At 41.2% G+C, this 21,932-nt stretch overlaps 1 protein-coding gene across 1 annotated transcript in view; it reads right to left on the minus strand.

Moving 5' to 3' along the window:
* Positions 1-20,565, minus strand: part of CAPN3 (calpain 3) — a 52,352-nt gene extending 31,787 nt beyond the window's left edge. Inside the window, exon 1 of the mRNA XM_059913528.1 lies at positions 19,952-20,565. Coding sequence (XP_059769511.1) covers positions 19,952-20,260 — 309 coding nt within the window. The 5' untranslated portion in view covers positions 20,261-20,565. The remainder of the gene's footprint in view (positions 1-19,951) is intronic.
* Between the last annotated feature and the right edge of the window lie 1,367 nt (positions 20,566-21,932).

Genomic DNA, 21,932 nt, shown 5'->3' on the forward strand with positions numbered 1-21,932 from the left:
TTTACGGAACTAGAACAAATAATCTTAAAATTTGTATGGAGACACAAAAGACCCCGAATAGCCAAAGCAGTCTTGAGGGAAAAAAACGGAGCTGGAGGAATCAGACTCCCTGACTTCAGACTATACTACAAAGCTACAGTAATCAAGACAATATGGTACTGGCACAAAAACAGAAACATAGATCAATGGAACAAGATAGAAAGCCCAAAGATAAACCCACGCACCTATGGTCAACTAATCTATGACAAAGGAGGCAAAGATATACAATGGAGAAAAGACAGTCTCTTCAATAAGTGGTGCTGGGGAAACTGGACAGCTACATGTAAAAGAATGAAATTAGAACACTCCCTAACACCATACACAAAAATAAACTCAAAATGGATTCGAGACCTAAATGTAAGACTGGACACTATAAAACTCTTAGAGGAAGACATAGGAAGAACACTCTTTGACATAAATCACAGCAAGATCTTTTTTGATCCACCTCTTAGAGTAATGGAAATAAAAACAAAAATAAACAAATGGGACCCAATGAAACTTCAAAGCTTTTGCACAGCAAAGGAAACCATAAACAAGATGAAAAGACAACCCTCAGAATGGGAGAAAATATTTGCAAACAAATCAACGGACAAAGGATTAATCTCCAAAATATATAAACAGCTCATTCAGCTCAATATTAAAGAAACAAACAACCCAATCCAAAAATGGGCAGAAGACCTAAATAGACATTTCTCCAAAGAAGACATACAGGTGGCCAAGAAGCACATGAAAAGATGCTCAACATCACTAATTATTAGAGAAATGCAAATCAAAACTACAATGAGGTATCACCTCACACCAGTTAGAATGGGCATCATCAGAAAATCTACAAACAACAAATGCTGCAGAGGGTGTGGAGAAAAGGGAACCCTCTTGCACTGTTGGTGGGAATGTAAATTGATACAGCCACTATGGAGAACAATATGGAGGTTCCTTAAAAAACTAAAAATAGATTTACCATATGATCCTGCAATCCCACTACTGGGCATATACCCAGAGAAAACCATAATTCAAAAAGACACACGCACCCGAATGTTCATTGCAGCACTATTTACAATAGCCAGGTCATGGAAGCAACCTAAATGCCCATCGACAGACGAATGGATAAAGAAGTTGTGGTACATATACACAATGGAGTATTACTCAGCCATAAAAAGGAACGAAATTGAGTCATTTGTTGAGACGTGGATGGATCTAGAGACTGTCATACACAGTGAAGTAAGTCAGAAAGAGAAAAACAAATACCGTATATTAACGCATGTATGTGGAACCTAGAAAAACGGTACAGATGAACCAGTTTGCAGGGCAGAAGTTGAGACAGAGATGTAGAGAACAAACGTATGGACACCAAGGGGGGAAAACCACGGTGGGGTGGGGATGGTGGTGTGCTGAATTGGGCGACTGGGATTTTATACACTGATGTGTATAAAATTGATGCCTAATAAGAACCTGCAGTATAAAAAAACAAACAAACAAAACAACTAATACTAAAGTTTCATTGGGTTATTTGTATGGAAATATGTTAATATGAATGTTTCAGACATTACATGAAATTTCTAAAAATCTTATATGTTCTGGTATAATGTTATAAGTCATAATTCTAGTTTTTACTTTAAAATGTATACCTCAGAAATAACTAAATTTCCTTGTCAATTGCATTATTATGAACTTTCATCAAATCTTTAACCGTGGTCATTTCTAAGTCTTTTGTCATTTACAGACAATTCTGGGTGTACTCTGATGCTTTTGCAAATATGTTCCTGTAAAAGGGTTTCATCTTCAAGGAATTCATGGAAAAGACTCTGACAAGTACAGGTTTCTGGTAACTGACGGTACTGCTGAACTGAATGGATAAGCATTTTCAGAACTCTAATGAAAAACTGATGAACTCATAAAAGTGCTAACAAAAGATCAAGATGAAAAAAAAAATTAATTACACGGGACTCAGTGAACTGATGAGGATGATTATAGTTTTTGTGACTTTCTGTTTGAATTAAAAAAAAAAAAATCCCACTAGGACTCAGAGGCAAAGAATATACAAATCAATTTTCACTGCAAAGTAAAGGAGCTGTTACAGTGGAGGATTACTGGACTGAATGTCAATATTATGACATAGTATGAGTGTGTTTCGTGTTTGGTAATTGCAATCATTGTTGCTTTTGTTGTGGTCATCCATTTACAAAAAAAAAAAAAAACAATTGATAAAATAAATATTAGAGCAACAGGAAAAGAGAGATTTGGTCATAAAATGAGGTTAGCTAATATTTAATAAGCTCATGCTTCCCTAAGGTGTGCCAGGCTCTTTATGAAAGTTATTAGATTTAATAAAGGTGTTAAAACTATGGAAAAAAAAAATATAGTAGCTGAAATCTAAAAAAAAAGAAAAATACTAGATACATGTTAAATATTTTTTAATAAACAAATGAATGGAGAAGTTAGTTTGATTTTAAAATGTTACATACCATACAAGGCCAATTACTGTCTACTCACAATAAAGGAGAAAGTTGTGCAAGTAGAAAAAGAAAACAATAAATATAGATAATATTTAAAAAATAAATTTAAAAAAAAAGAAAGAAAGCTGGAGGGCTTCCCTGGTGGTGCAGTGGTTAAGAATCCGCCTGCCAATGCAGGGGACACGGGTTCGAGCCCTGCTCTGGAAAGATCCCCCATGCTGCAGAGCAACTAAGCCCGTGTGCCAAAACTACTGGGCCTGCGCTCTAGAGCCCGGGAGCCACAACTACGGAGCCCACGTGCCACAACTACTGAAGCCCACGCACCTAGAGCCCATGCTCCGCAACAAGAGAAGCCACCGCAATGAGAAGCCTGCGCACGGCAACGAAGAGTAGCCCCCAGTCGCCGCAACTAGAGAAAGCCCGCATGCAGCAACAAAAGACCCAACTCAGCCAAAAAAAAATAAATAAATAGATAAATAGATAAATAAATTTAAAAAAAAGAAAGAAAGCTGGAATAGCTGTATAAATTTCAGACAAAGCAGACTTCATTACAAGGAAAATTATCAGAGATAAAGAGATGCATTACATAATGATAAAGGAGTCCTTTGTCCAAGAAAACATACAATCCTAAATGTAGATGCACCTAACAACAGTGTCAAAAGACATGAGGCAAAAAGTGATACATCTGAAAGGAAAAATAGACAAATCTAGTATTATAGTTGGAGACTTTAACACCCCTTGTTCAGTAATTATAGATCGAGCAGGTAGAAAATCAATAAGGATATAGTTGACCTGAATGGCACTAGCAATCAGCTTGAACTAATTAACATTTATAGACTACTCCACCCACCAATAGCAGAATATGCATTCTGCTCTCAATATCACATGGAAGAGTCACCAAGATAGACCACATTCTGGGCTATAAACACACCTCGACAAATTTAAAAGAATAGAAAACATACAAAGTATGTTTTCAGACTACAGCGGAATGAAACTAGAAAGCAATAACAATAAGATAACTGGAAAATCCCAAATTATTTGGAAATTAAACAACACACTTCTAAATAACACACAAGTCAAAGAAGAAGTTTCAAGAGAAGTTAAAAATTGCTTGGAACTAAATGAAAATGAAAATATATCATCAAAACTTGTGGGATGCAGTGAAACCAGTGCTTAGAGGGAAATCTATAACATTAAATGCATATATTAGAAAAGAAGAAAGATCTGATATCAATACCAATATTCTACCTCAGGACACCAGAGAAAGAAAAAAAATTTAGGCTCAAAGCAAGCAGAAAAAAAGAAATAATGAAAGATTAGAGCAGAATCAATGAAATTGAAAATAGCAAAACAACAGAGAGAATCAAGAAAGCCAAAAACTGGTTTCTTGAAAAGGTTAATAAAATCAATAAACCTGTAGCCATACTCACCAAGGAAAAAAGAGATACGACACCAATTACCAACAGCAGAAATGTAGAGATCACCACTACTGATCCCATGGACATTAAAAGGATAATAAAGGAATACTGCAGATACCTCTAAGCCCACAGATTTGATAACTTTAGATAAAATTGACTAATTTCGTAAAAGACACAAAACTCACACAAAGACAAACAGACCATCTGAATGTGGCTATACCTATTGAAGAAATTTATTCAATGATTAATAACCCTCCAAAAAAAAAGCACCAGATCCAGATGATTTTATTGGTGAATTCTATGAAACATTCAAGGAAGAAATGATACAAATTCTCTACAATATCTTCCAGAAAAATCGAAGCAGAGGGATCACTTCCTATCTCATCCTATGAGGCCAGTATTACCCTAATACCCAAACCAGAAAAAGACATTGCCAAGGAAAACTACAGACCAGTATCTCTTATGAAAGTAGAAACCAAATCCTCAAAAAAAAAAATTAGTAACTCAAAAACAACAATGTATAAACAAAATTATACACTACAAGTATATCATTTACCTGGGATTTATTCCAGGTATGCAAGACTGGTTCAACATTTGAAAATCAATCAATGACATCCATCACAACAGGCTAAGAAGAAAAATCATATGATCATATCAGTTGATGCAGAAAAAGCATTTAACAAAATTCAATACCCATTCATGATAAAAACCCCTAGGAATAGAGGGGAATGTCCTCAAGTTGGTAAAGAAAATTTACTTTTTAAAAGTTTTAAACGAACTGCAATTATCTTCATATTTAATGTTAAGAAATTAGATGCTTTCCCCTTAAGGTCAGAAACAAGTCAAAATGTCTCCTCTTACCACTCTTATTTGACATCATACTGAAAGTCCTAGCTAATGAAATAAAACAAGAAAAGGAAATAAAATTTATAAAGATTGGAAAGGAAGAAATAAGCTCTTTATTCACAGATGACATAATTGTCTATGTAGAAAATCCCAAACAAATGACAAAAAGAAAAAAAAAACCTTTCTGGAACTAATAAGCAAGCACAGTTGCAGGATAGAAGGTTAGTATATAAAAGTCAGTAGCTTTCCTATATACCAGCAATGAACAAATGGAATTTGATAAAAACAAAAACAAACTTCATTTACAAAAACACATACACACACAAAGAGAAATACTTTGGTATAACTTAGTATGAACTCATGTTTTGCTTATTATAAATACAGATAGTTAATATAGAAATACAGTTATGTCTGGGATGAGTCCTGGGAATCTGCATTTTAAACTGGCATCCCAAGGTGATTCTGATGCAGGTAGTCCAAAGACCACACTTTGAGAAGCACAGAGTAGCTGAATACAGTTGAAACAAATGGACTCCTCAATTGCCAGGCAGTAAGGTATCCTTGAGCAAACTGCTTCTCCCTGTAGAGAGTGTGGCAGGTCAGCATGGACCTTTTTGTTTACACAGAAGTGACACATCACTAATGAACCAGCCTTAGGCAAGAAGTTAAGAAGGCAAATCTCTAGCCTCCTGCAGCCTCCTATGTCATAACTGTTCACCACCTTCCAGGGAACTCTCCTTGAAACTGTGAGCCCTAGTCCTCTTCCCCACTCCACTTTCCCACCCCCAGAATACCTGCTCTCGAGAAGAAACATGATAATCAATTATTCCTTACTGTTTTACTACGAATTTAAGTCAGTGCATTAGCTCTCTTAAAAATATTTACAGTCTCAGGGATCTATAAAGTATTAAATAATCTCTAGTTCAGGAATAGAAAATAACAGCTCCAGTTTCAGGAGGAAGCAGGAAAGTATTTGGGGGGCAAATGGGTAGGAGAATGTTGATAAGCCACTTGCTCAGATCCGGGATCTGGGGCCTCAGGCTCTGGACCACTTGACCTCCCATCCCCAAGAGCTATCTCCTGAAGCCCCGTCCCTCCTATCCCTACCTTTGGCCTTTTCCACGTGATGGCCTTCATCTTGGTTTTCTGGCTCAGCTCATGGGAGCCCAGGGACTGAACACCTGCTGGGAACACACGGTCTTCAAAGAGGCACTTCTGAGCCAGGCACCGTTGTCTGAGAACAACAAAATCCTGCCCCTCATACTTGAGGGGCCGTGTGGCGGTGCCTTCTCCGTTTCTCCTGTCCCTCTCCCGGATCACACGGTCACAGAAGAATCCTGGCAGCAGGTAGGGCATGGTGGCCGCTCAGGGAGTGGAGCTGGGCCTTCACTGTGGCCTCTCTCCTGCTGCGCCCTCAGTCCAAGGCCTAATCCTCCCGTGAATGGGCCGGAGCCTATATAGCTCCTCCACTCTCAGCAGCGCAATGCAAATGAACACAGCCCAGAGAAAGGCCGTGGTCAGAGTCAGCAGCTTTGGCTGGAGGCCCCTGAGCCCACGGTCAAGGGGCGACACCATGCCAGTCAGACAGGGAGCCGGCCAGGGGAGCGAGAGAGCCACGGACAGCCCCGGGACAGGCCACAAGACCTGCAGACCTGCAGGCTACTTCCATCAGCCTTGCTGGGATTCTTTCTCTAAAAAGAGAAAATATAGTTGCAGAGAGGCTTACCCTGCCTCAGCAAAAGGCATTCATGCCTTTAACACTGGCGGCCAATGGGATATAGCATGGGGCCTTCGAAACATGCTGTATACACTAATCCTATACAGGCTCCTGAATGCATAGGAGGATTCTGTTCCGGGCCATTGTCTGAGGTTAATGAAGCCTTCATTCTCCTGATGTCCCTGCCCCACCCCCCAAAGACCTTGACTGGCCATTTAGGGACTCTAATCTGTGAGAGGGACCCAGAGGGTAGGTAGCTTGACCTCAAATGAGAGTCCCTGTTAGAGTGGGTCCCAGTGGCAGTGAACAGACATCCACGGTTGTGAGTTCAGGACCTTTGAGGCAGAGAAGGTGGTAGATGGGGAAGGAGGATAAATGTGTGTCAGAATATATTCACAAGAAAGCTCAGCTTTTTCAAAATTTCACCATGCACAAACGGGCAACTCGAGAGTAAGGGCAGGGAGCTGGCATGGGTGGAAACTCCGTTTTGGCAGCCTTCCCACTAGGAGGATGCCATCTCCCTGTCCACTTGTTCACTCTTGTCAGTTTTTGTCTACTCCGTGCTTCTCAAAGTGTGGTCTTTGGACTACCTGCATCAGAATCACCTGGGATGCAAGTGTAAAATGCAGATTCCCAGGGCTTACCCCAGACCTAAGGATTCAGATCCTCTTGGTAGGGGTCTGGGACTCTGCAATTTAAATAAGCACATCAGGGATTCTATGTTCGCTAGTGTTTGAAACCACGACATTGGCTTTACAGGACACTATAATAGCTCAAAGTAATTTTTGAGGTCAGTTTTTTTTTTTTTAATTAATTTATTAGTTATATTTGGTTGCATTGGGTCGTCGTTGCTGCGCGCGGGCTTTCTCTAGTTGTGGTGAGCTGGGGTTACTCTTCGTTGCGGTGCGCAGGCTTCTCATTGCGGTGACTTCTCTTGTTGCGGAGCAGGGGCTCTAGGCCGTGCGGGCTTCCGTAGTTGCAGCACGTGGGCTCAGTAGTTGTGGCTCACAGGCTCTAGAGCGCAGGCTCAGTAGCTGTGGCGCACGGGCTTAGTTGCTCCATGGCATGTGGGATCTTCCCGGACCAGGGCTTGAACCCGTGTCCTCTGCATTGGCAGGCAGGTTCTTAACCACTGTGCCACCAGGGAAGCCCCAGGTCAGTTTTTTTAAGAAATAATTTTATTTTTATTCAGTTTATACATGAACAAAGTTTTAAAAAGTCAAACAAAAGTTACCTAGAGGAATAGAAGTCTCTTGCCCTGCAAATTTCTCTCCTCAGAGACAGCCACTTTTAATTCTTTTAGCTCTTTCTTCTGGTATTTACCTCTATATTTCTAAATAATATGCTTATATTATTACTTTTTAATTTATTATTTTTAGAAAGTATCAATAGAATTCCTATTTGGGGGAATGAGATTTAGGTTCCTCACATTATGCTCTGCCCATCATCTTCCCAAAATACTTATGTCATAAATTTTAGAGAAATTAAAATTCATTATTTCCTTTAATATAATTAGTTAAATATCGTTCACTTCTTAACTAAGTAGTATGCTGTGTTACATTTCCTTTCTGTATAAATGTTTCTTTTCTCTTATTCTTTATAATTCTCTGATTTTTTTATGTATCCATCAATGCTTTTCTTCAGCAGTAGTTCTTACAAATACTTAAATGCATAGATAACCTAGAGGTTCCATTGCTCCCCAACCTAGGGCCTTCCTTTGCAGCCCTTCTCCCCTACAGACCAGACCAGCAATCTTCCAGGTCTGGAGCAGTGGCCTGGGACTGACTGCCCTTCTCCTGGGTGGAAATCTGTTTTTTGGATCTTAACCCTTCTTTGGTTCACTCCTCGATTTTATTGGCACACAACTTGCAGTTTCGTAAGAATGGATGAGTGGGAGGTAAATCACTTGAGTCCTTGCCCATCTATCTCTTTTCTATCTTTGCACTTGATTGAGAATTTGTCTAGGTGTTTTAGGTTGAAAATCAGTTTCCTTCAGAAGTTTTAAGGCATTGTCTCATTGCTCCTGGCATCTGGTGTTGAGAAGTATGATGCAATTTTGATGAACATTCCTTTGTATGTGACCTATCTTTTCCCTCTGAAAGCTTTTAGGGTTTTCTCCCTTCTCCCTCTCCCCAACAATCCCCCACCCCAATTCCAAAAGCCACATTTGTGTGTCTTGTTATGAGTTTATTTATTTTTTAAATTCTTTGTGCTGAGCCCTCAGTGACTCCTTTCAATGTAGAGAATTTTGTCCCCAGTTCTGGGATATTCTTATATTATTTCTTTTACATTTCTCTCCCTTTCAATTATTTTTTCTCCCTTTCTTCCTTTCTCTCTTTCTTTTTTTCATTTTCCTTGATTTTATATTTTAACCCTGTTATTGAAATGTTAGATTTTGGCCACCACAGTTTTTTAGCTTTTTATTATGAAAAATTTCAAACTTGCAGAAAAGTTTAAAGAATAGACACCCATATAACTTACATCTACATTCAACAATTGTTAACATTTTGCCATCTTTGTTTTACCTATCTATATATGTATGTATAGATTTTATTATTTTTTTGCTGAACCGTTTGAAAGAGTGTTGTTCGTACAATGACAGTTTATACCTAAATACTTAGGAATATACTTAGGATACACCAGGCATCTCCTAAAGACAAGAACACTCTCCTACTGACCGTAACGCCATTATCACTAAGAAAATTAACTACTGCTCTCTAATATTATCCAAGATCCAAATCCCTGTGATAATTTTTTCAGTTGTTCCCCAGATATCTTTTATAGATGCTTTTAGTTTTTGAACCAGTATCCAATTAATGTTCACACTTAAATTTAATAATTCAATAATTGGATTAGGTGGTGTTAAAGTGAGAATTGGTGAATTGGAAGCTACTTCAGAAGAAATCACCTAGAATACCACACAGAGAATCAAAGATGGGAAATTTTTTTTTAAAAGAGGTTAAGATATATATGTGATAGAGCAAGATAAGCTCAGCATATATTTCATTGGCGTTCTAGAAGAAGATAATAGAAAATATGGGGAGAAATAATATTCTAAGAGATTTTCTACAATGGATTAATGACTCCAGTCCTCAGATTCAAGATCCCAATGAATCCTAAGCAGGAAAGATATAAAGAAATACATGTTTAGACACAACAATGCAGAATACCATAGACAGAGAGGATTTTGAAAGCAGTCAGAGAGAAAAGGCAGATGGCCTATTAAGGGATACCAAATAGAATGATTGCTGATTTCAACAACAACGTAATCCAGAGGACAGTACTGAGAATCAACCTAGGGCTGATTACTCAGGAAAAGTATTTTAAGAGTGACAGCAAATTTCACACAAATAAAAATTGAAACGCTTACTACAAATAGACCCCCACTAAAGGAACTTCTAAACAATGTACTTTAGGAAAAAGTAAAATTATTCTAGAAAGAAAAGTCTAAGACTCAGGAAGGATCAGTAAACAAAGAAATTGGCAAATGTGTGTAAATTTAAGCAAATATTGAAAAATTACCATATTTTCTAATTTTAAGGTTGAAAAATCAAGATAGAGATAAAATTCTGAACAACCATGGCATATTAGTTAGAAGAGGAGTACTTAAAGTGCTCTATGGTCCTCATATTATTTATGAGAAAAATAATGGTATTGATATTTCAGGCTTCATCAAGATAATATGTATGCTAACAATTTAAGGCAACCACTGAAAAGACAGAAACAATCAATAACTTCCAAACTAGTAGAAAGAAAAAAAAATGAGAGAAAGCACTTTTAATCAATTAAAAGGACATAAAGAGGAAAAAGGAACATTTCAAAAGAAACACAAACAGAAAGGTTATGGTTAGGAAGATAGAAATAAACCCAAAGTACATCAAAGCTCATAATCAATGTAAATAGACTAAAATATCCAGTTAAAAGACAAAGGTTTTGGACTTCCCTGATGGTCCAGTGGTTAAGAATCCACCTTCCAATGCAGGGGACGTGGGTTTGATCCCTGGTCGGGGAACTAAGATCCCATATGCCGCAGGACAACTAAGCCCCTGCATGCAACTACTGAGCCCATGCACCACATCAGGACATAGAAATGTTGAAAGTAAAAGAATGAAAAAAATATATATCAAGCAAAATCTTGCCCCCAAAGTTGCTGTACCTACATTAATATCCTATATGATTGACCTTAGAGTAAAAAAAAAAAAAAAAAAAAAGGTTTTTAAAGAGATAAAATGGTTACTAAAAATTCCTAGAAGAATAAATATTACCATTGACTCAAGAAGAAAAACAATTTCAAATGATCCCATTATTATTGAAGAGGCTGTATTTTCATTAACAGATAAAATATTCCCTTAAAGAAAACACTGGCAAAATTCTACCAAATATTTAAAAAACATATAGCTTCCATCTTACACAATCTGTTTCACAGAATAGAAGAAAGAACATTCCCCACTCATTTTAGGAGGTTAATATAACCTTGATCCCAAAATGGGACAGCACCAGAAAGGGAAATAATAAGCCAATCTCACTAATGTTCATATATGCAAAAACCTAAATAAAGGATTTGTAAGCCAAAATTCAGTGACATGTAAAAACGATAATACATTCTAAGTTTGTTTTATTCTAAGAATGCAAGGGGTCAATACTGGAAAACTCTAATAATGTAATTTTGTATATTAACTGTTTCAAGGAGGAAAATCACGATTTTCTCAATAAATGCAGAAAAAGTATTAAAGTTCAACAACCATTTATGATTTTAAAAGAAACTCTTAGCAAAGCAGGAATACAGGGGAACTTTCTTAATGATAAGTTGTTTCTACAAATCAATGTGTAGAAAATCTATTCAACAGTGAAACATTAAGAATACTCCCTTTAAAATGGGAAACCTGAGGAAGATGCCTGCTATCTCCTTAGTTATTAACATTATGCTAGAGGGTTTCGCCAGTGCAATAAAACACTAATTAGGCTGCTGAATACAGTTGTGCATAATGCACTGGGCAGCCCCATTATTATTTTCACATGACCTAACTAGTTATACAGAAACATAGACTCCATAGACAAATAACTTGGGATCGACAATCAAATTATTAGAATTACTAAGAGTTTAGTGGGAGTTCCCTGGCAGTCCAGTGGTTACTCGGACTCGGCGCTTTCACTGCTGTGGCCCGGGTTCAATCCCTGGTCGGGGAACTAAGATCCTGCAAGCCATGTGGCTCGGCCAAGAGAAAAAAAAAAAGACTTATTGGCACAAGGTGTGTTAGCACAAAGATAGACACACACAATGGAACACAACAGAGAGCGCAGAAACAGAACCACGCATTGATAGATACTTGATTTATTTAAAAAGTGGCCTTGTAAAAGGGATTGTCTTTTTAATAAATTGTGCTGGAAACTTTGAATATCCATATGGAAAAACAAAATGTGATCCCTATCTTATATGGAAAAATCATTTCTAGATGTATTATAGACCCAAATATGAAGGCAGAAAAATAAAGTTTCTAAATGATAATAAAAAGGAATTACTTTGGTTTAGGAAAAACATTCTTAACAGAACACAAAAAGCACTAACTATAAAGGAAAAAATAAATTAAGAATTAATTTAGAACTTCTAATTAAGAGCTTTTAATTTAGAATTTTTTACGTAAAAAAATACCCTTAAAAGAGGGAAAAGTTTGGACTTCCCTGGCAGTCCAGTGGTTAAGACTCTGGGCTTCCAATGCAGGGGGTGTGGGTTCGATCCCTGGTTGGGGAACTAAGATCGCACATGCCACGTGGTGCGGCCAAAAAATGGAAAAAAAAAGCACATCTAAACAATACATGATTAGTACCCAGGATACATAAAGAATGCTTATAATTCAAGTTGAAAAAAACAAATGACTCAATAGAAAAATGAGCGAAAGACATTAACAGCTATTTCGTGGACAGCAAGATAACAAATAATCAAGAACTACATGAATTATGAAAAGATGCTCTTCCTTATTCATAATCAATGAAATGCATCTTCTCATACCTTTCTTGGCTATTTCTGTCTCTGCCCCTCCCATTCTCAGTGCTCTACTGCTGAGTTATTTCAGCTTGTTCCTCCCATGATGTCTAGAGTCCTGTCTCCATCATGACTTTCAGGAGGAGCTGCTGTCTTGCGGAATATAATGGGAGGCGGTCCTAAAAGTTATCGATATTTATAGAATTGTCACACTTGCGCCAAAACTTATGCTCCCCCACCCCCACTCCAGGATGGCACTGTGATGATTCTCTGCTGAGTAGAGAGGGGGCTGGCTCTCAACTGGGTACCTCATTTTGCCTTTCATTTACCGTCACCGCTATTGACGATCGTGCTAAGCAAGTCATGTACAGTATCTCGTTTAATCCTTACAACAACTCTATGAAAGTAGGAATTTTCATTTTCTTTTCACATCGGAGGAAACTGAGACCCAGGAATGGTCCGTAACTTGCCTGAGGTCACATTGGTAAGAGGTGGAGCCGGGATTTGAATCCAGTTTCTTTGACTTGAAAGCCTGTGCACTCCGTCACCGTGTTATGCTCCTGTCCTCAGCTGCCTATCCTAATATTGCTACCTTACCTTGAGCACCTACTAGGATTTTATGGATACTCAGATATAGCCATATGATGAGAATATCACTATGTGCATTATAGAAGAGAAACTCGAAACTTGGAAAGTTTATGTGACTTGCTAGGGGCAGAGCCAAGGTTCAGACCAGGTCTGTTTGGTTCTAAATCCAGCTGTCTTAACCACTCTGCACCATGCCCCCAATTCTTCCTCTTAGCGGCTAGCTCAGGGATCCCCACTTCTTTCTAAACTGTCTGACAGATGATGACACTAAAACAGATTACAAGCAGACCTCCCAGCTGGTTTTACTGGAAAGATAATATCCCTGAGAGAAGCAGCTGCACAGCAACTGGGCTCTAGACCCAGGAAGAGAGGGCTCACTGCACACAGCCTTGGTGTTTCCGTAGCTCTGCTCCCTCCCTCTCATCTCACACTGGAATGGACTAAATTTATTTTGTGCCAAGCTAGGATTTCTTCTTTTCGGAATTGAGTAACTCAGGTCAAGTGACCCCCTGGGGGGAAGTTACCCAGGGTGGGGTGTTATTTATAGAGGTGATGGGCATGTGGAAGAGGTTGTTAGAGCAACAGACCTCTGGTGTCCTCACAGATTGTCAGAAAACTTTCAAACTTCAGAGTGCTGATGTAAAGGCCAAGCACTGGGTCCCAGGAAGTCAATGGGCAGCTGTCTTCTACATTTCACTCCTTTTCTTTAACTCTAGTTCAGACTAAAAGGAACCAGCCTCCTTGAAGAAATGATTCATTCCAGATCTAGAGCAAGAAATGTACAAGATGAGCCTGAGACTTTTTGTTGTGGCCAGAAAACAAGGAAGCTACTGAAGATGAATGGGGTCATGTCAAATGATACAGGCAACTTGTAGGAGGCTCCCATTGTCTGAAGATGGGACAATTTGAACATCAAAGAGAATAATGACTGTAATGGATTAAAATATGTTGCAGTGTTTCCTACTGATCACACTGTTGATAGGGTATTATCTCAAGCTGTGATACTTAGGAATAGAGAGAACATAGGAAGACTGTTGATTCTCATTATTCATGGTAGTTACGTTCTATAAAGTCACTGTGACTGTGAATGCTCAATTAGTGAATATTGAGTCATTGCACCTGGAGGAAATACAGCATTAGATTCCTGGGAGTCTACCATCAATACACAACCTTATTTTATGTGTGTTTCTGTTTAAAGACACCTTATTTAATATATATTATTAATTCATTAACATTGAACTCACAGCACCATAGCTCATGCCTGAATGAAGCTTATCTAACACATGTATTTTCTCCCCAAGGCACGTCACAGCCTTCTTGCACTTAGGAACACTAAATAGCACTCCAGCACTACACGCTGGGGACATTTTATTTATTTATTTATTTATTTATTTATTTATTTGCCCTCAGCCTGTTTGCTTCATTTTTTTTTTAACATGTTTACTCTTTTTTTTTTTTTAATTCATTTTATTTTTGGCTGTGTTGGGTCTTCGTTGCTGTGCGTGGGCTTTCTCTAGTAGCAGCAAGCAGTGGCTACTCTTTGTTGCGGTGCACGGCCTTCTCATTGCGGTGGCTTCTCTTGTTGCGGAGCACAGGCTCTAGGCATGCGGGCTTCAGTAGTGTGGCACGCAGGCTCAGTAGTTGTGGCCCAAGGGCTCTAGAGCACAGGCTCAGTAGTTGTGGCACACAGGCTTAGTTGCTCCGCGGCATGTGGGATCTTCCTGGACCAGGGCTTGAACCCGTGTCCCCTGCATTGGCAGGCAGATTCTTAACCACTGCGCCACCAGGGAAGTCTTCATCAGGGACATTTTAAACAGAGAAAAAACGTGGCACCAGACAGACTATGAAAACGATACTTGGTTATAGTCTGAGAGCTGAAACTAAAAGGCAGAGGGTCACGTTGTCTGACTTCAGCTGGGAACGTGCATGGAGGGAGACTCAAATTTTTCACTGCCCTACACATGTCAGCAAATGACCGAAGAGGCACCATGGATATTGATTTCGGGGTTACAAGTAAATTTCAGTGAGTAGGTGAATTCACAAATACAGAATCCACAAGTCCTGAGGATCAACTGTATGTGGATCATAGCATTGACAACTCCAGACTTGGAAAAATCACACCTATCGGCTAGAGTTGAGAAGTTTTATGACTATTTGATCTGAAGCAACTAAAGGAAGGATGGCATTATTCACGAATAAGGAGAATTACTATATAGAGGAAATCAGCTGACTCAATTTCACTGTCTGCTGGATCAGGGCCGGATATAATGTGCTAAAATTGTGGCCGGAAGAGTTCTGGCTAGAAATAAGGGTGAACTTTCAGACTGAGAAAGGTACTAACTATAGGTTAATAAAGGAGATGGGGGCATCGTTTTCCCTTCAAAACCTTAACATCAGGAAAGAAGTCCATCTACCTGGAGTGGCAAAAAGTAGTAGTTCCCAAACATTTTTCAAGTCTATGATACAGGGTTTTTTTTTATAGCAGCTTTGATACTGCTTTATAATATATACTATCTATTCCTGGTGCTCTTGTGGGGTATAATACACTCCTAGAAGTTCTGATGGTGATTATTTAAACCTGAAGTTTGGATGAAAATGGTAAAGCAAGTGTCAGCTTCTCTTAAGCAGCATGCTTCCCAGGTGTTAGCTGAGGGCTCATGGTTCCTTGGAGATCCTGAATCCCCACATCATAGCTTCTGAGAGGTCAGACCCTCCTCCCTCCCACCACAGTTCAGCGGGTTCCGGGCAGCTTGCGTCTTTATGCTTCTCTATTTCCCCACTCCTGTGCTTTCCACGTTCTGACTTCCCGGTGTGCTGGCCCAGTTGGGCCTGTGTAAATCAAGACACTAACTTCCGCCCTTTACTGAGAAAAGTTACATACTTGCCTCCGGCGTTTCACAAGTTCATTGGTAAAGAGGTCTTTGAGGGTCAGGTCAAGGGGAGGGATGACCCTCACCTGTGTGGCCTCCTGCCCTGTTGCTTCCCCCACCCCCCTTTGGTTTCTGTTGTAGCTCTCCTTCCTCTTGTAAGTAAATCTTTTTTTTTTTTTCCTTTTTTTTCCCCTAGAAAACAACCATGTCCAGCCCCCTTCCTATAACTACAAGAATCTTCCTACTTTTTCCTTATGTGTTTTCCTCTTGAAGAGAAAAGCTGATGATTCAGCCACGCTAAGGATTCACATATAAACACGTCTGGATAAATATGTATAAACTATCAAAGATAATTTTGTAGTGGTAACAAGACCTAACCTGAAGACTGTAGTGATTTATTTTATTTTTAAATTTTTGTCTGGTGTAACAGTTTGGGACAAGGGAGAAGTTAGCTCTGCCTGGATGGTGGGGACTTGGGAAGGGGCAGGAGACCACATCAGACAGAGAGCAGCAAAGCCCAGCTGGTGGGGTTGGATTCAGGCTGCTAGGCAGCAGAGGAGAAAGAAATGGTTTGGGAAGAGGAGTAGGAAGGGGATGGCAGGACTGTAAGTTAAGGGGGAAAGGGGTCTTATTTGTCTATTCTCAAGGTACTTTTCCCCCCTCATATTTTAACATCCCTGAAATTGTGATGCATCTTACATTAGAAAGCCTCCTCCAATTGCATTCAGCTGGGTGGTGGTCATGACCTTCCGTGGATACCCTCTGATAAGATCTTAGTACCAGCATCAAAATCTTCTAGACTTGTTGAAAGATGGTTCATGATAAATTACAACTTGGGAAACTTACCTAAACTCTAGCCTTAAAAAGAGTGTAATTCAAGAGATTTCCAGGTATGGAAACTATAGTCGCCTGTTCAGAATATAAAGGGGCTGCTGTCTGTCTGGGAAAGAGGTTTCCTCAGGTCTAGGTGTTGGCAGAGGGAGCTAGCTGACCCAAGGAGCGCAGGAGAGCAGGGCTGAGAGCCAGGTTAGACCAACGGGGCAAAGCACAGCTGGGTATGGGGTTGTAATAGTAATAACAGGTGAGAGGGAAGGCATACACCGGAGAAATGTGGGTGAAGTTGGGACCCAGCTCCGAACTGGCAAAGGGTTGGGCTCTGAAAAGATGGAGCGATGGGGACAGGACCTGAGGGGAAGAGGCAGTTAGGCAGCCTATGGCTGGAGGCCCAGCCACTGCCAGCAAATTATAAAGCACTGGATCTGGAGATAAAGGAAAGATGGTAAATTCCCCCAACCCCCAAGAACCAGTGGAAACAAAGCTGAGCAGAAAGTGGCTGAGGGAAAATGCAGAATCCCAGCTATCAGCCCCAGGAGCTTAGAGGGCAGAGGAGGAAGGGAAAACAGATTTCCTAGGGAAAGAGCTGATGGGATAAATTGGGGATGGCTGTCCATCAGTGATGCAGTTTTGACCTCAACTCAGCTGTGAGTGGGAGGCCCAAATAGGTTATAACCTCTCCTGGCAGAGCCAAGAGACACTGAGGCTGCATCCGTCAAGTGCAGTTTAACCAACTTAACCTGGTTCCCAAATAGGTGGACTCCTGCTTCTCTAGGGTCCAGGTTAGAGTGGGGCTGGAATGAGATGGAACTTCCTGAAAGGTGACTCTGCCTAGAGCCAGAGACGGGAGGCTCAGGAACACGTTGCCCGTCTCTGTTGTTGGCGGCCTTAGTGAGCTGAGCTGACTCAGAGGGTTAGCACCGCACAGAATCTTCTATGCAGAATCCTTGCACAGAATCCTTGTGCCCTGCACCACAAGAGGATGTGAGTCAACTTGCCTATGGAGGGGCCCTCGCCTGGAAGGGCAGAGGCACCAAGAAGGGAGATGCTGCCTCCCAAGGGAGGATTCCCTCGTGGGCTTCTGGGTCTCCATGGAGCGATCTGGGGGTCCTGCATTCGCAAGGGAAGGAGGGTGCCAGATGCACAAGGCCTTGCAGCTGGCCCCTTGTGTCCCATCCCTCCAAAAGCAAAAGGGATCTAGGTTGCCCCTGATTTTAAGAGTGATTGCAGGACAGTATGGAGAAATAACCTGGAACGCACAAGGCAAAGGCAGATGGGGAAAATGGGAGCATTTGCTCACCGCCTTATTCCAGAGGTGGTCATAGCCGATAACTGAGTGAGCAGCCAAGTTCCCCGACCCAGTGTGATTCCCCCTTTACGTGGTCACCTTCACACTCGAATGATGCACTCACATTTCACAATCAAACACACATTTTGTATTTGATGGGGATGACTGGAATCGCCCAAAAGGACAGGCAGTTTCCTGCCCATGAGGGGATGGTTCATACGCATATCCTCATGTTCGGTTGGACCGATTCATTTAGATCAGGCACGAAATACTCAGACACATTGCTTTGAGTAGTATCTTGACTGGTCTAAAGGCTGTGTATGAGAAGACTTAGAACAACAGAGCAGCTGAATGTGTAGGGGTCCAGGGGAGAGGGTGACGGAGAGATGGATAGGGAGGCCAGGGCTGGCTGGAGAAGGGCCTATAGCCCAGGTAAGGAGTTTGGACTTATCTGAAAACATGGGGGGAGGGGAGAACAGTGTCACTGAAGATATTTCATCAGGGATGCGACATGTCCCAGTTCCCTCACAGTAGGGCAGTGACTGGGTTGGAGAATGAAGTTCTTTCCAGTCCTCTCTTCCAAACTGAGGGCCCCCAGGACAGTCATGGGCCTGAGCATAGAGCCGGCAGGCAAGGAAAGGGGCCCTTGTGGAACACACAGGGTGAGGACAGGGTTGTTGGTATTTAACCTGGATATTTCATCTCAGGTTAAAAGGAAACACATGGCTTGGGACGTCCCTGGCGGTCCAGTGGTTAGGACTCCGTGCTTTCACTGCCGAGGGGCCGGGTCCAATCCCTGGTCAGGGAACTAAGATCCCACAAGCCGCAGTGTAGCCAAAACAAAACAAAAGAAACACATGGCTCATGAATAGCACTGGGCCTCAGTTTAACCTGATGTAGCTCATGAATAGCACTGGGGCTCAGGTGAAATGGTTTCCTCAGGAGGGTTTCACTCCCTGGCCTGGGTTAGCTCTCCTTGCCTTCTGAAGCACCCTGAACATTGTCTCCTGAAACTCATCACTCTCGTTCAAAGCCTGTCTTGCCTTCAGGACTCTAGGCTTCAGACTTCAGGCTCCAGGAGAGCAGGAATTTTTGTTTTCCTTATTTATGCTGTCTCCTCAGTTGCTTGCCTGGTTTCTGGCTCTAGAAGATGTTCAATAAAGATTTCTTGAATTAAGGACAAGAGTCATGCCGGAGGTGGGATCAGAGAAGGGAGCCGGGAGAATGTGACTTTCCTCCTGGTAGACCACTGTCAATGGAAGCCAGAGGCTGGAAGAGTCACTAAAAGAAACAGGGTTTTAATCCAGGCTGTCATGCGTGCCCTGGATGTACTTCACTGTGGTGTGCCTTTATTTCCTCACTTGTGAGGTGAGGTAGATGGACTCAAATGATTCCTAGGGATTCTCCTTCTAATCCTAACATTTTGTGCATGAAAAAGTAGTCTTTGCTGCCACTCTCCTCTTTCCAGGGCTCTCCATTTCAGAAAGACATGGCTACTGGCAAACTTAAAAGAACATCATGATTTTAGCCCTTCAGTGAGAAAGTGAAGGAATCTTATAAAGATGCAAGATACTTAAACAGGAGGGTAGATCTGGACTACTCTCCAGGTCGGAATTTTGGAATTTGTTTGGAAATTCCAGTTGGGAATTTGTTCTGGGAAAGGAATATTTACTTTTATAGGGTGAATTAAACTGACTTCCAGTGGCTTTCATAAAAAGCAAGATTTTTTTCAGAGAGAGAGAGAGAGCAGAGAGTGAGAATCAGCCCTGCCTCACCTGAGGACAGAGCCCTGCAGGGCTACTGCCAGGACCCTTTGCCCAGTGCCCCGCGCACCACAGAGCTGTGCTGTGGGGAGGTACGGAGCAGGAGGACTTCTCTGAGGGAAAAAAACCCAAGCTGCAACCACTCGGCTACTCACCGGAGGTCTCTTCCAGATGAACTGGATGGGGAACTTCTGGCTATAAAAGAGAGAGGTCTCATCCGGTGGGAACTCAGGATCCACGTAAAGAACCTTCTTTTCTAGACATTTCTTGTGAAGCTGCTCAAATGTCTTCTCTTTCACCCCAATAATGGGAAAATTGCGGCTGATGATGGCTGAGTAGATGCCACTCGGGTTTCCGCCGCCGGCCTCAGTGCCCTGGCCCTGGGCTGCCTGGGGGATTGGCCCCGGAGACCTGGGCTCAGCCCCTGTCCGTGGGGCCACAGACGCACTAATGGCGGTCAGCATGACAGGCAACTTTGGAAGGAACAGGTTTTTAAAGACAACAAGATTCAGCTACCTTTAAGGAAAGGAAGTAACTGCAGAGAGGAAGTTGTAGTGATTCTGTCATCGGAGAGAAAAATGTCCACATCCACTTCAAAGTTTAAAGCCCATCAGAAGGTCGTCCAGCTTGTGTTCACGTTAAAAACTGAGCTGTGATCCAGAAGCCATCCAGTTTTCCTGAGGAAGGAGTAAGGATTTCTGTAGCAGTTTTTACTTAGGGGGCTCCTACCAGCAGCATACATGCCAGAGGGAGAGAAAGAAAGTGAGGGTTGTGTTTCAGTGGCCCGAAGAAGCCTGAGCCAGGAAAACCAAAAATAGACATGAAGAAAGATCATGAGTATGAGAGCAAGAGAGAGGCTAGCAGTGCAGCTAGACTGCATGCTCGAGAGAGAAGGACCTGGCCAGGGATGTTCCTGTGTTGCCATTAAGTTCTGGTGTTGTCAGGAAATGAAAGGGGAATATTTGAGTAAGTTGAACACTGAAACTTAGCAAAGAATGGCAGGTACATTATTGAATTGGCAGTTATCCAGACTATCAAACTATTAGCCACCAAATTAATGGAGAACAATATTGAAAAAAGCTTGCAAGGGTGAATGTGAGATACTGAATTCTAGGAGAATGTTCTAGGCATTTTTGAGAACATGATTTTTACTTTTTAAAATTCTAGGATATCAGAATATTATTCAACTGGATTTGGTATCTCTTCTAGAATGTTCTGATGTCAGCATTGAGTGAAACTGGGTAGAAAATGCCACTCAGCAGAGTCCTCAGTTGAGAAAATCCCTGTCTCTTCTTGCCCACTTGACCTAGCTCTCCCTTGGAAATGTCTTCCACTTCTTATTGCTTTGCCAATGCAATCAAAGTATCTTGGCTGATCTGCCCCCGGGGGAGGAGCTGTCTCTGGCCCCCACACAGCTGAGCTTCTTTTCCTCAGCTGTCTAAGCTAGTTCCGTCCTTGGTAATGAAGATGGGTGTGTGATGGAGATCAGCCTCTTGTCATAGCACAATGGGAATACTGTATCAAACACACAGAGTGCAAGGTGCTATTCATTTTGCTCTACCAATTGTTGTGAATAAAACCCCCTCTCAGATTAGCAGGTCCAAACTCAAGGTTTATTCAGCTGCACAGCTGTAGAAACTCATGCTATCAGCGAGAAATCCAGCCTGAGCCCACAAACAAAGGCAGATGATGAGCATGCAAACAGCTGCACGTTTTCAATTCCCAGAGCCTCTTCAAGGATAAAGAACTCGTTTTTATAACATATTTCAGCCAAGGTCATGCAATATCTGAGGCTGGAATGGCTTCTGTTGCACCAACAAGGCAGTTAATGATTGCGTAACACTGTCTTCCACCAACATTTCTTTGATTCAACACTGTTAGAATTAGTGCATTCGCTTATAATTAGAACACCTACCATTCATTAAGTGCCTACTGTGAGCTAGCCACTTCACATAGTTGTAAAAACATTCTCTTTTTTTTTTGGCCACACTGCACGGCATGTGGGATCTTAGTTTCCCAACCAGGGATCAAACCTGTGTCCCCTGCATTGAAAGTGCTGAGTTTTAACCACTGGACCACCAGGAAAGTCCCCTAAAAACTTTTAAAGTAATTTTAAACATACAAAAGCATTGCAAA

The sequence above is a fragment of the Balaenoptera ricei genome, chromosome 2 (genome assembly GCF_028023285.1).
Source record: "Balaenoptera ricei isolate mBalRic1 chromosome 2, mBalRic1.hap2, whole genome shotgun sequence".
Classification (NCBI taxonomy): domain Eukaryota; kingdom Metazoa; phylum Chordata; class Mammalia; order Artiodactyla; family Balaenopteridae; genus Balaenoptera; species Balaenoptera ricei.